Source organism: Oncorhynchus keta, chromosome 4 (genome assembly GCF_023373465.1).
Source record: "Oncorhynchus keta strain PuntledgeMale-10-30-2019 chromosome 4, Oket_V2, whole genome shotgun sequence".
Taxonomy (NCBI): Eukaryota; Metazoa; Chordata; class Actinopteri; order Salmoniformes; family Salmonidae; genus Oncorhynchus; species Oncorhynchus keta.
Genome location: NC_068424.1, coordinates 20,058,507 through 20,072,984, shown reverse-complemented (window position 1 = coordinate 20,072,984; position 14,478 = coordinate 20,058,507). Strand labels below are relative to the sequence as shown.

Below are 14,478 nucleotides of genomic sequence, written 5' to 3'. Positions count from 1 at the left end.
AAGTTAGCTTTCTTACATGGCACATAATGCACTTTTACTTTCTTCTCCAACACTTTGTTTTTGCATTATTTAAACCAAATTGAACATGTTTCATCATTTGAGGCTAAATTGATTTTATTGATGTATTATATTAAGTGAATTCAGTATTGTTGTAATTGTCATTATTACAAATAAAAAATATATGTAAAAAAAAAATATATATATATATATATATATATTGTTTTTTATTCTTTTAAATCGGCCGAGTAAACGGTAACAGCATTTTTTGGTCGTCCAATAATCAGTATCAGCGTTAAAAAATCATAATCGGTCGACCTCTAAGACACATTGCTACAGATGCTGGTTCGAGAACCGTGCCGGCCACGACCGGGAGACCCAAGGGGGCAACACACAATTGGCCCAGCGTCGTCCGAATTAGGGGAGGGTTTGTCCCGGCCGGGATGTCCTTGTCCCATCGCGCTGTAGCGACTCCTGTGGCGGGCTAGAAGCACACACACTGACACGGTCAACAGGTGTATGGTGTTTCCTTCGACACAAAATATCTATATTTTTGTGGATGGGTATAATTTGTATGCATAAAATGTATAATAGTAATATTTAAAATTACTCAAATCATTTTGGGGTCGCTTCTGGGGTGGTTCTGGTAAGATGCCGGCAAAGTCCGCTGAATTCCGGTAGAAGGAAAAGGCCCGATGTACTTGGGCCGATTCTGGGCAGTCATTCATTTTGACTCCGGGCAGAGTCCTACACCCAATTCTGGGCAGAGTCAATCAGTTCCAGCCCCCCGGAAGAGGGCTGCTTCTGGGTCGATTCCTGGCTGCGTTTTGACTTTGTTTATTTGCATCTTATACTGGATGGCATTCTTGGATTAGGGAGTTTTTACATGTCAAACAAACATTCCCTGGCATCATGAAGAATTGATCTGCTGTTAGCTTATGTATTTTCTAAACAATATGACACGTCTCCCTTGTGCACACCAGAGATGTGGTACATTGTAAACAAGTCTAGCTGTTAGGTTGGTAAACATATGTTTTGTTATTTAGACTGGTTTATGGAATGAGTTTGGATGTGTTCTGTGTGAGAATTTGATGACAAGGTTTACATTTATCTTTTACAATAAAATGTACAATTGAGGAATAAAGTTGTGAAGACCTTCATTTCCCATCAGTACAAAAAATAGTTTGTTTTCAAGACACAATGCTGTCTAGACGTGTTTGTTGAGTCCTACGTTCTGTTGTTACTGTTCCAATCACATTTTTTGCAACAATATGCTGCAGGGACCACTCAACAATGATCACAAATATGTGATTGTACGCATCAAAGGATTAAAGGTGTCAGTGTGCAAAAGACATGCTGAGAGAGAGAGAGAAGAGAAGAGAAGAGAAGAGAAGAGAAGAGAAGAGAAGAGAAGAGAAGAGAAGAGAAGAGAAGAGAAGAGAAGAGAAGAGAAGAGAAGAGAAGAGAAGAGAAGAGAAGAGAAGAGAAGAGAAGAGAAGAGAAGAGAAGAGAAGAGAAGAGAAGAGAAGAGAAGAGAAGAGAAGAGAAGAGAAGAGAAGAGAAGAGAAGAGAAAGAGAAAGAGAGAGACACATTTCAGTAGATTCTGTACATAGTGTGTGAGAATGAAGGTGCAAGTAAATGAGGATGTATTAGTTGAATGCATTCATAGATACTGAAAAGAACATGATCATGCCATCTCCAAGCACATGCTTGTGAATACAGTATGCTCAGTTGCAAAGTATAAATAGACGTCAATGGTTAGGCTGAATCCAAAAACAGGCCAAAGTCAGAGTGAAAGAGTTGGAATTTGGAGAGATTGTCTGCACAGTACAGAGACGTTCTTCACAGCTTCCATCTCAAATATGTACGGCATACTGTAGTCACAAATATTGTCATACTACTCAACTTCCTGAGCAACCCCATCCCATTCTACACATTATGCGTTAAAAAAGGTAGACAAAGCAACAAGACATCATATGAGCAGACTTCCTGCTCACAGCAATCAACAACGATTACATACAACTGCTGGTTTGTTATGTCGCCACTGCATTAGGGATGGAACAAATTAGGAAGAATCAAAAAGTGCCAGTCCTGGCAAGCTTAAATCTGGTTGTCTGATGCTGTCATATTGTTGAGCCTACCTTTAACGCAAGCCTCAAGACATGACAAGACCATCTAAATCACCATGTAGATTGTATTGGACCACTAAATTAACATGCAGTTTAGGGTTGGGCGGTATCCGGATTTCCATACCTTCACACCGTGCCATCCCAGGATACACGATATTACTGGTAGTGCACACAAGGGGCGCAATTTTTTTTTGTACATAAAATCCCAAAACATCACTTACCAGATTGCTAACAAAATGCTAACAAGTACTAAGGAATCGCCATAGCGGATACTAAGTAAATGCTAAAGAGTGCATGCAAACTTTTACTACCAAGACAGACAACCCAGCTCATATAGTAAGGCAAGTATATTACAACGCAGTTTGCAGCTAGCACAAACCATATATTAGACAGTAGGGATCTTAATCCAGGAGGGGATCGTCTCTGCTGCTGTTACCAAGAAGCTTGACCGTGCATGCTAACGTTAGCCACTTAGCTAACGTTAGCAAAACCCAGTTGGAGATCATTTATTTGGCACATCTTAGATAGTTAACTTAGTACACTAAAAAAATCTAAACGTAACATTCAACAATCAAGGATTTGACTGAGTGAGTTACAGTTCTTATAAGGAAATCAGTCAATTGAAATAAATTAATTAGGCCCTAATGCATGGATGTCACATGACTGGGAATTCAGATGTGCATCTGTTGGTCACAGACACTTTTTTTTTTAAAGGTAGGGGCGTGAATTAGAAAACAAGTCTGTATCACAAGTGACCACCATTTGCCTCATGAAGTGCGACATCTCCTTCACAAAGAGTTCAGGCTGTTGATTGTGGCCTGTGGAATGTTGACATATAATATATTATATATAATATATATATAATATATATATATATATAATATATATATATATATATATATAATATATATATATATAATATATAATATAATATAATATAATATATATATATATATATATATATATATATATTTATTTTTTTTTATTTTTTTTTATTTTTATTTTTTTTATTTTTTATTGACGTTATTGGAAAATCAGAGCGTATTTCCTAATACCCCGGGATACCGTATATTAGGTACAACAACGCAGGAGTGGCTTCGGGACAAGTCTCTGAATGTTCTTGAATGCCCCAGCCAGAGGCCAGACTTGAAACTGATCTAACATCTCTCGAGAGCCCTAAAAATGTCTGTGCAGCTACGCTCCCACCTGTGACCGACCGGCTCAAAAATAGGTATTTTGTAGCAAAATCTGTAATGTTTTTTTATTTTTATTATTATTATTTTTTTTTACATAGGATAAAAGTAGAAACTCAGAGCTACAAAATGGTATATCATACACTGTATTTTTTAGGAACAATAGGAAAGTAATTATGTCTTGAAAGTTAATACCTTGTAAACTCACTTTTGAGTAAATGGCTTTTGATTGTTTTGGTACCTAGTGAAGAGCTATTTTTTGTCTAAACCCTTTCAGCATCGTTCACACCATCTTAAGGTTTAGCCCCATCCATCTCGTTTTGCTCTCGGAGCATTCAGAGTGCACACCTGACGCTCTGGCTGATGATTTGTGGATAACATGAAAACAGCCTAACCAGCTCTGCTGGCAACAATTTCATTACGCTTGCCGACATTTACTGACACCAGCCATATTCAACGAATGTTGTGCGTTCATAAATTCATCAGTTATTCTGCGCTCTGGCATACTCAGACTGAATTTACGAACGCACCCGAAATGTTTACTTGCATTGTGGAGTCTTTTTTTAAGATATGTTGCAAGCTAGCTAGATAAAGGTCATGTGACATCATAGATGTCAAGTAACGTTAGCTAGCGAGCCAGCCAGTTAGTTGAACAACAATGAACATTGTTCCAAATCATGTTGTTACTACCCTGCATGAATCTGCTGGGAGTTAACTAGCTAACATTGAAGCTGGTTGGTTAACATCAGGCTCTAACTAGCCAAGCAAACGGCTCTGGGATAAGAATAATAACAACATGCACGTAACGTTAGCTAGGGAGCAAGCCAGCTAAAGTTAGCTTGCTAGCTAACAGTACACTTTAGCTTAAGACATGTAGCTAGCTAGGTAAACAATGAACCTAGCTAGGTAAACAACTTGTAAGACCATACAGGTCATGTAACGTTAGCTCGAGAGCCAGCCAGCTAACGTTAGCTAGTTAAACAACAATGAACATAGTGCCAACTCATGACGTTACTAGGCCTTGCATGAATCTGCAGGTAGTGGTAGCTAACCAACATTAGGCTCTAACTAGCTAAGCAAACGGCACTGGGATACAAATAATATCATACACATAACTTTAGCTAGGAAACCACTTTGTCAAAATTAGAAAAGTGTAATATCTGACTGTAATCATCATGCATCATTCATTTGGCAGACCTAACTTGATTGACCCTCTTTCTATTCTATGAGAGGCCTAGTCTATGAGAGGCCTAATCATATTTGTATGAATATTTTGGTAAGGCCTATGCTATAGAGATGCATTCAGGTAATGAACTCATTATGCATCAACATGTTAAATTGATTACAATTATTTATTGTCAATCATTCTTGAATTTGTTAGACTATACAATTAAGTAGATTAATGAACTGATAATACATTCATACATTACCTTTTCTCCAATAATTTTTGAATGTGATATAATGAAATATTCTATCATACATCCTATGTGAATAATGTTCATTAAAGTTAATTTGTATATTAACAATATTAATCTGAAAATCAGGCTGAAATGTAATATTTCTCCTATTGTTCATGTCTATATAGCCTAGGACAATGTGGTAAAGTACTGTTCCTTATCCACTTAATGTATGTGTATGATATTTCTGATCCTCGCCCCTACCATTTTTTAAAGGTATTTGATACCAACAGATGTTAATATCTGTATTCCCAGTCATGTGAAATCCATCGATTAGAGCCCTTTAAATTCGTTTAAATTGACTGATTCCCTTATATGAACTGTAATTCCGTCAAATCTCTAAAATGGTTGCATGTTGCGTTTAGATTTTTGTTCAGTATAGTTGTTGCACCTTTAGATCTCCTGTCTTTCAACTGGATATTTTCATCCATTTTTACAATGGTGTTTTCTTGCCAATTACACACACAAAAATTCACCCCCTTTTTTTCTCCCCAATTTTGTGGTATCCAATTGGTAGTAGTTACTGGCTTGTCTCATCGCTGCAACTCCCGTACGGACTCGGGAGAGGCAAAGGTCGAGAGCCATGCGTCCTCCGAAACACAACCCAACCAAACCGCACTGTTCTTGACACAATGGTCCCTCCAACCCAGGCGCCAGCTGCACCGATGTGTCGGAGGAAACACCGTTCACCTGGCGACCGTATCAGCATGCACTGCGCCCGGCCCGCCACAGGACTCGCTAGTGCACAATGAGAAAAGGATATCCCTGCCAGCCAAACCCTCCCTAACTCGAACGACGCTGGGCCAATTGTGCGCCGCCCCATGGGCCTCCCGGTCACGGCCGGCTGCGACAGGGCCTGGACCCAAACCCTCTTGGTAGCCTCGTCAGGCCAACTGGTGGTACGAATTTGGGATCTTTCGTCCCATAACTATCCCAGAATCAATTTGGATTAGGCTATTTCTTTCGCACACAGAACGACAAGCTGATCAATAGAATAGGTTAATAACAAAAAATACTATGGGGGAATAGTAGATTGACATAAGCTGAGGAAAAGTAAAGGAATAGTAAAGGAATTCGGTAAGAACACATGACGTTGCATCCTCGAGTTCCTTGTTCTGTTAAGATTAATTTCCATAATCTAAATTGTGCTTTGTCATTCTGAACTCTGTGGGTGGACGCCCTAGTCAGGTTACAAATGCTTATGGTCCGGTAAATATCTCAAATAAATTGCTGCCGGTCAAATGTCCAACTCCACATTTTCCGAACGGAAACCCGAACGCACGCACACACTCAAAGGCTCAGTAGAACTCACACAGACAGGCAAGCAAGCAAGCACACACTACACATAGGAAATCCCAGCTGATCCTAGCGATGAAAGCAAACCCTGCAAATGATCCTGTACTGGAAACAGTAATCCTCCTGAGATAAGAGGGAAAAAACTAAAAGAGAAAGTATGGACTAGACAAACACAAGTGCTACACACACACACGCAAAATCTACTATTAAAATAAGTATTGCACATGTTCGCATCTTTTATATGAGAGTACTTACAGATGCATCCTAATTTTTATTTTTTATATCATATCCAAAACAAATCCAAGTAAAAAACAAACATTGACCTCTATACTTAAAAATAAATAAATGAAAAGGTAAACATCATTCAAAGCTTTCCAGTTCTGAGTCAAAAGCTGACTATTGGGCTTAGATATACCGAGAAACCAAGTTGAATGTCCCCTTCTGACAGCTTTGGCTGGCCTTAAAAAGAGGTGTCCTCCCTCTTCCCTCAGCTTGGTGGAAATGGGTTTGTGTCGTGCTTCATGCCTCAATGAGTTCTTATACGAATTAAAAGACCTCCAAAAGACTCCTTTATATAGTGTCCCCCCTCCTCTACCCAGCATCAAACCCTTGGCACAGACCTCAGCCCTCGCTACTCCCTCCCCAAAGGCTCTTATACTCTTATACTCAGCTATGTGAACGAGAGAGAGAGAGAAAGAAAGAGGAAGAGAGAAAAAGACAGAGAGCAAGAGAAGGAGAGAGGGGGAGGGAAAAAAAGAGAGCAAAAGAGAGCAAGGAAGAGTGAGATAGTGAGTAAAAGAGCAAGAAAGAAAGCAAGAGAGGGAGAGAGAAAGCAGCCAGAGCCTCTCAACATTAATTAAAACACACTCCACACTGGCACTAAACTGAGCAACAAGAGGGAATGGGAAAGAAGGGAATATAATTACAGAGAGAGAGGATACGAGCTGTGGATCAGCCAGAGGACCAGAACTCCCACCACAGCAGAGCAGTCTTTGGATAGAGCTACAGACCTAGTTGAACAGCTACAGAAAGTCCCGAAGAACTACAGACCTGCTAGAATAGCTACAGAGCTGCTAGAAAAACTAAAGGTTTGTTATAATGGCTTCAGACCTACTAGAACTACAGACCCGCCAGAAGAACTACAGACCCGCCAGAAGAACTACAGACCCGCTAGAATAGCTACAGACCTGCTAGAATAGCTACAGACCTGCTAGAATAGCTACAGACCTGCTAGAATAGCTACACACCTGCTAGAATAGCTACACACCTTCTAGAAGAACTACAGAACTGCTAGAAAAGCTACAAACCTGCTTGAAGAACGAAATACCTTCTAGAAGAACTAAAAGGTTTGTTATAATGGCTACAGACTAACTAGAACTACAGTTGAGGTCAGAAGTTTACATACACCTTAGCCAAATACATTTAAACTCAGTTTTTCCACAATTCCTGACATTTAATCCTTGTAAAAATGCCCTGTCTTAGGTCAGTTAGGATCACCACTTTACTCAAAGAATGTGAAATGTTAGAATAACAGTAGAGATAATTATTTTATTTTTTTCATCACATTCCCAGTTGGTCAGAAGTTCACATACACTCAATTAGTATTTGGTAGCATTGCCTTAAAATTGTTTAACTTGGGTCAAACGTTTCAGGTAGCCTTCCACAAGCTTCCCACAATAAGTTTGGTGAATTTTGGCCCATTCCTCCTGACAGAGCTGATGTAACTGAGTCAGGTTTGTAGGCCTCCTTGCTCGCACACACTTTTTCAGTTCTGCCCACAAATTATCTATAGCATTGAGGTCAGGGCTTTGTGATGGCCAATCCAATACCTTGACTTTGTTGTCCTTCCCTCCTCCTGATGCCATCTATTTTGTGAAGTGCACCAGTCCCTCCTGCAGCAAAGCACCACCACAACATGATGCTGCAAACCCCATGCATCACGGTTGGGATAGTGTTTGTCGGCTTGCGAGCCTCCACCTTTTTGCTACAAACATAACAATGGCCATTATGGCCAAACAGTTCTATTTTTGTTTCATCAGACCAGAGGACATTTCGCCAAAAAGTACGATCTTTGGCCTCCCGGGTGGCGCAGTGGACTAGGGCACTGCATCGCAGCGCTAGCTGTGCCACCAGAGACTCTGGGTTCGCGCCCAGGCTCTGTCGCAGCCGGCCGCGACCGACGCACGATTGGCTTAGCGTTGTCCGGGTTAGGGAGGGTTTGGCCGGTAAGGATATCCTTGTCTCATCGCGCACCAGTGACTCCTGTGGCGGGCAGGGCGCAGTGCACGCTAACCAAGGTCGCCAGGGGCACAGTGTTTCCTCCGACACATTGGTGTGGCTGGCTTCCGGGTTGGATGTGCGCTGTGTTCAGAAGCAGTTGGGTTGGTTGGGTTGTGTTTCTGAGGACTCATGGCTTTCGACCTTCGTCTTTCCCGAGCCCGTACGGGAGTTGTAGAGATAAGACAAGATAGTAATTACTAACAATTGGATACCACAAAATTGGGGAGAAAAGGGGGTAAAATAAAATATTTTAAAAATAAAAATTGAAAAAAGTACGATCTTTGTTGCAAACAGTAGTCTGGCTTTTTTATGGCGGTTTTGGAGCACTGGCTTCTTCCTTACCTTTCAGGTTATGCCGATATAGGACTCGTTTTACTGTGGTTATAGATACTTTGTACCTGCTTCCTCCAGCATCTTCACAAGGTCCTTTGCTGTTGTTCTGGGATTGATTTGCACAGTTCGCACCAAAGTACATTCATCTCTAGGAGACAGAACGCAACTCCTTCTGAGCAGTATGACAGCTCCGTGATCCCATGGTGTTTATACTTGCATACTATTGTTTGTACAGATGAACGTTGTAAACGTTGTTAAGCAAAGAGGCACTGAGTTTGAAGGTAGGCCTTGAAATACATCCACAGGTACACCTCCAATTGACTCAAATGATGATTAGAAACTTATACAGCCATGACATCACTTTCTGGAATTCTCCAAGCTGTTTAAAGGCACAGTCAACTTAGTGCATGTAAACTTCTGACCCACTGAAACTGTGACACAGTGAATTATACGTGAAATAATCTATCTATCTATAAACAATTGTTGGAAAAATTACTTGTGTAATCACAAAGTAGATATCCTAACCGACTTGCCAAAACTATAGTTTGTTAACAAGACAAAACTTCTGACTTCAATTGTACATACCTGCTAGAATACCTACAGACCTGCTAGAAGAACTACAGACCTGCTAGAAGAACTAAAGGTTTGTTATAATGGCTACAGACATACAAGAACACTTACAGACCTGCTAGAATAGCTACAGTCCTGCTAGAATAGCTACTTACCTGCTAAAATAGCTACAGACCAGCTAGAATAGCTACATACCTGCTAGAAGAACTACAGACCTGCTAGAAGAACTACAGACCTGCTAGAAGAACTACAGACCTGCTAGAAGAACTACAGACCTGCAAGAAGAACTAAAGGTTTGTTATAATGGCTACAGACTTACTAGAACACCTACAGACCAGCTAGAATAGCTACATACCTGCTAGAAGAACTACAGACTAGTGGAGCTTCCAATCCAGTTTTGGGAAAGAAACCTTCCTGGAAAAAACGAGAGAAACAAATAGATGAAAAGCCTTACCTGCTTCACCCTTGGTCTCCCAGGGGAGAACTTCCTCTTGGAGATGGCAGGCTTCCCCATGCCAATCTTGGGAGTTAGGGGGAAAAAGGTTGTGGTGGTGGGAGGCACACAAGCATTATATCCAGAATGAGGTTGTGTCTGTGGTGGAGCAGCCTGGGCCTGGATTTGGACCTGAACCCAAGGAGGGCTGGCCTCCCTGGGGAAGGACTCTGTAGGGAAGAGGGGCTGGATTGGCATGAGCGAGAGCTCAGGGGACATTTCAGGGGAAGCCTTTGGGGCTTTGTCCTCTCCACTCGGTGAGCTGAAGTCCGAGAGGCTGCGGTTGCTGGCGGGCATGATATCCATTTCTTCTGTAGTATCCATGTCTACGGGGCTCTCCATTTCAGGAAGTTCAGCCATGGGACTAAGCTCATTTTCTCTGATTGTGTCTTCTGCAATGGGCAATACATTTGGAAGCAACACTTCCCCCTCGTCCAAAACAATTGGAGGCAACTCCTCATCCTCCAACCCCTGCAACTTCTCCTCAACCTCCTTTTCTGCAACTGCATCCTGCACCTCCTGCATGGGTTCCATAACATTCTGCTCAACATTAGTCTCCATTGCAGCCAATTCCAAAAGCTTTGTTTCTACAGGTGCTACTTCCATAGGCTCCTCCTCCTCCACAGGAGCCTCTTCAGTAGTCTCCTCCAAAAGCTCATGAGATATTTCTTTGGTGGGTGTGGCTAAAGTAGTTTTTGAGTCCTCCGATTTGGTCTCCTCCCCCTCTACATCGCAGGGCAAAGCCTCCTCGGGCGCCGCACCTTTTTCCGTTTGTAAAGAGTCTGATATTTCCAGTTCCTGTTGGAAATCGTCCACGGGTGAGGCGGGACTCTGGGAGGCAAGCGGTGACACGTCCGCTAGAGTTCCAGACCTCTGTGGAGACTCCCGGCCCTCCGTCAGGGTAACGGTCACCTGAATCTCCTGCGCCAGTTCAACACCTGGAACAGAGAAAGCCAATCAAATAAGAGCATAACCTTGTTTGTTTTTTATCATGCTTTATTGAATGGATGTTGTGCTGAACTTTTTCCAAAGTCACACCTAAAGCAAGTGGAGAGTTAGTGGTTGAGGGAAGTTATACTTAGACATTGTGATTTTAAAGCATACACAAGTGCACCAAAACATCAGGAACACCTGCTCTTTCCATGACAAACTGACCAGGTGAATCCTGGTGAAAGCTATGAAATGTTATTGATGTCACTTGTTAAAACGACTTCAATCAGTGTAGATGAAGGGGAGGAGACAGGTAAAATAATTATTTTTAAGCCTTGAGGCAATTGAGACATGGATTGTGTATATGTGCCATTCAGAGGGTGAATGGGCAAGACAAAAGATTTAGGTGCCTTTGAATGGGGTATGATTGTAGGTGCCAGGTGCACCGGTTTGAGTGTGTCAAGAACTGCAAATCTGCGTTTTTCACACTAAGCAGTTTCCCATGTGTATCAAGAATGGTCCACCACCCAAAGGACATCTAGACAATTTGACTGTGGGAAACATTGGGGTGAACACGGGCCGGCATCCCTGTGGAACACTTTCGACACCTTGTAGATTGAACGAAGGTGTTCCTAATATTTTGTACACTCAGTGTCGAATGGTACCTGATGGAGACACTTTAGGCTCCTTTAGAGGGCCTGGACGCGCCTCCTCCTCCAGCCGATTGCCTGGACGCGCCTCCTCCTCCTCCTCCAGCCGAGGGCCAGGACGCGCCTCCTCCTCCTCCTCCAGCCGAGGGCCTGGACGCGCCTCCTCCTCCTCCAGCCGAGGGCCTGGACGAGCCTCCTCCTCCTCCAGCCGAGGGCCTGGACGCGCCTCCTCCTCCAGCCGAGGGCCTGGACGCGCCTCCTCCTCCTCCAGCCGAGGGCCTGGACGCGCCTCCTCCTCCTCCAGCCGAGAGCCTGGACGCGCCTCCTCCTCCTCCAGCCGAGAGCCTGGACGCGCCTCCTCCTCCTCCTCCAGCCGAGGGCCAGGACGAGCCTCTTCCTCCTCCAGCCGAGGGCCTGGACGCGCCTCCTCCAGCCGAGGGCCTGGACGCGCCTCCTCCAGCCGAGGGCCTGGACGCGCCTCCTCCTCCTCCAGCCGAGGGCCTGGACGCGCCTCCTCCTCCTCCAGCCGAGGGCCTGGACGCGCCTCCTCCTCCTCCAGCCGAGGGCCTGGACGCGCCGCCTCCTCCTCCAGCCGAGGGCCTGGACGCGCCTCCTCCTCCTCCAGCCGAGGGCCTGGACGCGCCTCCTCCTCCTCCAGCCGAGGGCCTGGACGCGCCTCCTCCTCCTCCAGCCGAGGGCTTGGACGCGCCTCCTCCTCCTCCAGCAGAGGGCTTGGACGCGCCTCCTCCTCCTCCAGCAGAGGGCTTGGACGCGCCTCCTCCTCCTCCAGCCGAGGGCTTGGACGCGCCTCCTCCTCCTCCAGCCGAGGGCTTGGACGCGCCTCCTCCTCCTCCAGCCGAGGGCTTGGACGCGCCTCCTCCTCCTCCAGCCGAGGGCTTGGACGCGCCTCCTCCTCCAGCCGAGGGCTTGGACGCGCCTCCTCCTCCAGCCGAGGGCTTGGACGCGCCTCCTCCTCCTCCTCCTCCAGCCGAGGGCTTGGACGCGCCTCCTCCTCCTCCTCCTCCAGCCGAGGGCTTGGACGTGCCTGCTCCTCCTCTTCCAGCCGAGGGCTTGGACGCGCCTCCTCCTCCTCTTCCAGCCGAGGGCTTGGACGCGCCTCCTCCTCCTCCAGCCGAGGGCTTGGACGCGCCTCCTCCTCCAGGGACACCTCCTCCTCCACCACAGCCATAAAGACATCTGGAAGACAGGAAATAACAACTAAGTCACAATTTGATTGAGAGCTCTGCTTCTCTCACAAAACTAGGCTTCCATCCAAATCTCACTGAAAATAACAGAAAAATCTGTTATGAGAGTAAAATTTGGTCCTATTGAAAATCTGGCCATGAGACAAAGGAATAGATGAGAATAGACAATGGGAAATTGAGTCCCAACTCAACAATTCACAGCCCTTCCAATTAGGCTCTAATCTCAAGTTAATTAGGGAACATCTTCCTCCAAGGTACTGCAACTCCCCGCCCTCCCCATCCCAAAGTCCAAACCCCAGCTGGTTCAATAACTCAATACTTAGTGTTCCCTCTATAAACATTGCCTAATTTAATTGACAATTTTCAGTTTGATCCAAGTCCTCCCCGATGGCAGTCATGCAATACTTCTCCACATTGCATCATGATTATAGCAGTGATACAGGACTACATTCTAGTATTTACATGAACTCCATCCACTATAGGAAGACTTGGTAATTGTTTAATAAGGAAGGGATGTGTGAAATGAGACATTAACATGATAAGCTTCATTTCAAGACTCTAAGACTCACTGCATCTACTATCTAGGTCTACATCAATGCAAAAAAAGACTACTGGGGTAAAGTGCCCATCAGTTTCTTTCCATTTTCCGAAACAATCTAGTTCATTTCCCCTGCAACGACCTTTCACTCTCAACTCTCCATTTCTGTCTCTTCTCCTTCCATCTTCACCCCCTCTCCCCCCTTTCTTCCTCTGCTCTCCTCCTCGCATTGGAGGAGCAGAAGCACATGCAGTAAAACCCAAAGAGGGAGGAGTCACCATGACAACCCCCATTTACAAGGACCCACTCTTGTTAGAACACCAAGGCGATGTTTTCAGGCAGAAAATAAAAATCCCAGCGAATCGGGTAAGAGAGAGAGGAGAGGAGTTTGAACAATTCCACTGTGTTTGGCCTGCAATGAAAGTCTTAGGCTTTGCAGTGCGGCTTTGCATGGCACCCCCACAACAGAACGGTGCAGATAAACTCCCATGTCAAAACAGAGCTCAAGATTTCTTTGAAAGCAAACTAAATAGGGTTTACAGTGAAATGGATGGGGGGGACAGAACACAGGAGGAGAGTCATGGAATTCAAAGTTACATCATCTGTACCTGAGGCCTCAGAGAACCCACCTGGTACTCTAGCACTACCACACCTCAATGGGAGGTTTAGATAGGCACGGTTCTACAGCAACATTCCCTCTAAGCTGCATGCAGGCGCGCAGCTCCCTGGGAGTGCTGCGCAGAGGAAATATCAACCCGCGCTGAGAAGCCATAGATTAAACTTCACTCAACTTTCTAGTTTTCTCCCTTAGTTAACACTATCAACGATTCCCTTAACTGTGGGATTTGTGATCGAACCAATGCATTAGCCATGTTCAATGGAACATACCGAAACAAATCAAACCATACAAGACTTGCATAGTTAGTATGCCAAACTAACTATGCAAGAGATTTTGTTGTAGGCAGAACGCATCTAAGTTGGATTCCATTGCATGGACAGGCACGACTCAGGCCCGTACAAAGACTGGTGCACCATAACCAACAAGAGCTACAGTGGGCCTATATGCAAATAGACCATTGCCATATATGGATCTGTGCCATTGACTTTGAACTGGACTGTGTTTACAGCATTAGTGGTGCGAATAAATGAGCTTGTTTGAGAACAAAGCGAGAGCTACATGTAGCCATGTGTGCACATTTGTTCATATCCTTTGCTATTTAGTGAGTTATTAGCCAAGTTAAAGATAATTTATTGTCAGCAAAGGGGGAGTGCTCTTGTGAGTCAGGCAAAGAGCTTTTTTTTGTCTTAAAGGGGCAGTCTTGTATTTTAAGACAGGCTTGAATAAGCTAAGTAGCCAATAGGCCTAGGGTAGCATGATGTGTTATTCTCTGTAATAATGGTATGGG

General features: G+C 44.3%; 1 protein-coding gene across 6 annotated transcripts in view; it reads right to left on the bottom strand.

The window, feature by feature from the left end:
* Nucleotides 1-14,478, bottom strand: part of LOC118370518 (histone-lysine N-methyltransferase 2C-like) — a 151,471-nt gene that overhangs the window by 99,513 nt on the left and 37,480 nt on the right. For all 6 annotated transcript variants that reach the window (XM_035755564.2, XM_035755578.2, XM_035755569.2 and 3 more), the window contains exons 5-6: nt 11,345-12,526; nt 9,711-10,687 (exon numbers count right to left, since the gene is read on the bottom strand). In XM_035755564.2, coding sequence (XP_035611457.2) covers nt 9,711-10,687; nt 11,345-12,526 — 2,159 coding nt within the window. The remainder of the gene's footprint in view (nt 1-9,710; nt 10,688-11,344; nt 12,527-14,478) is intronic.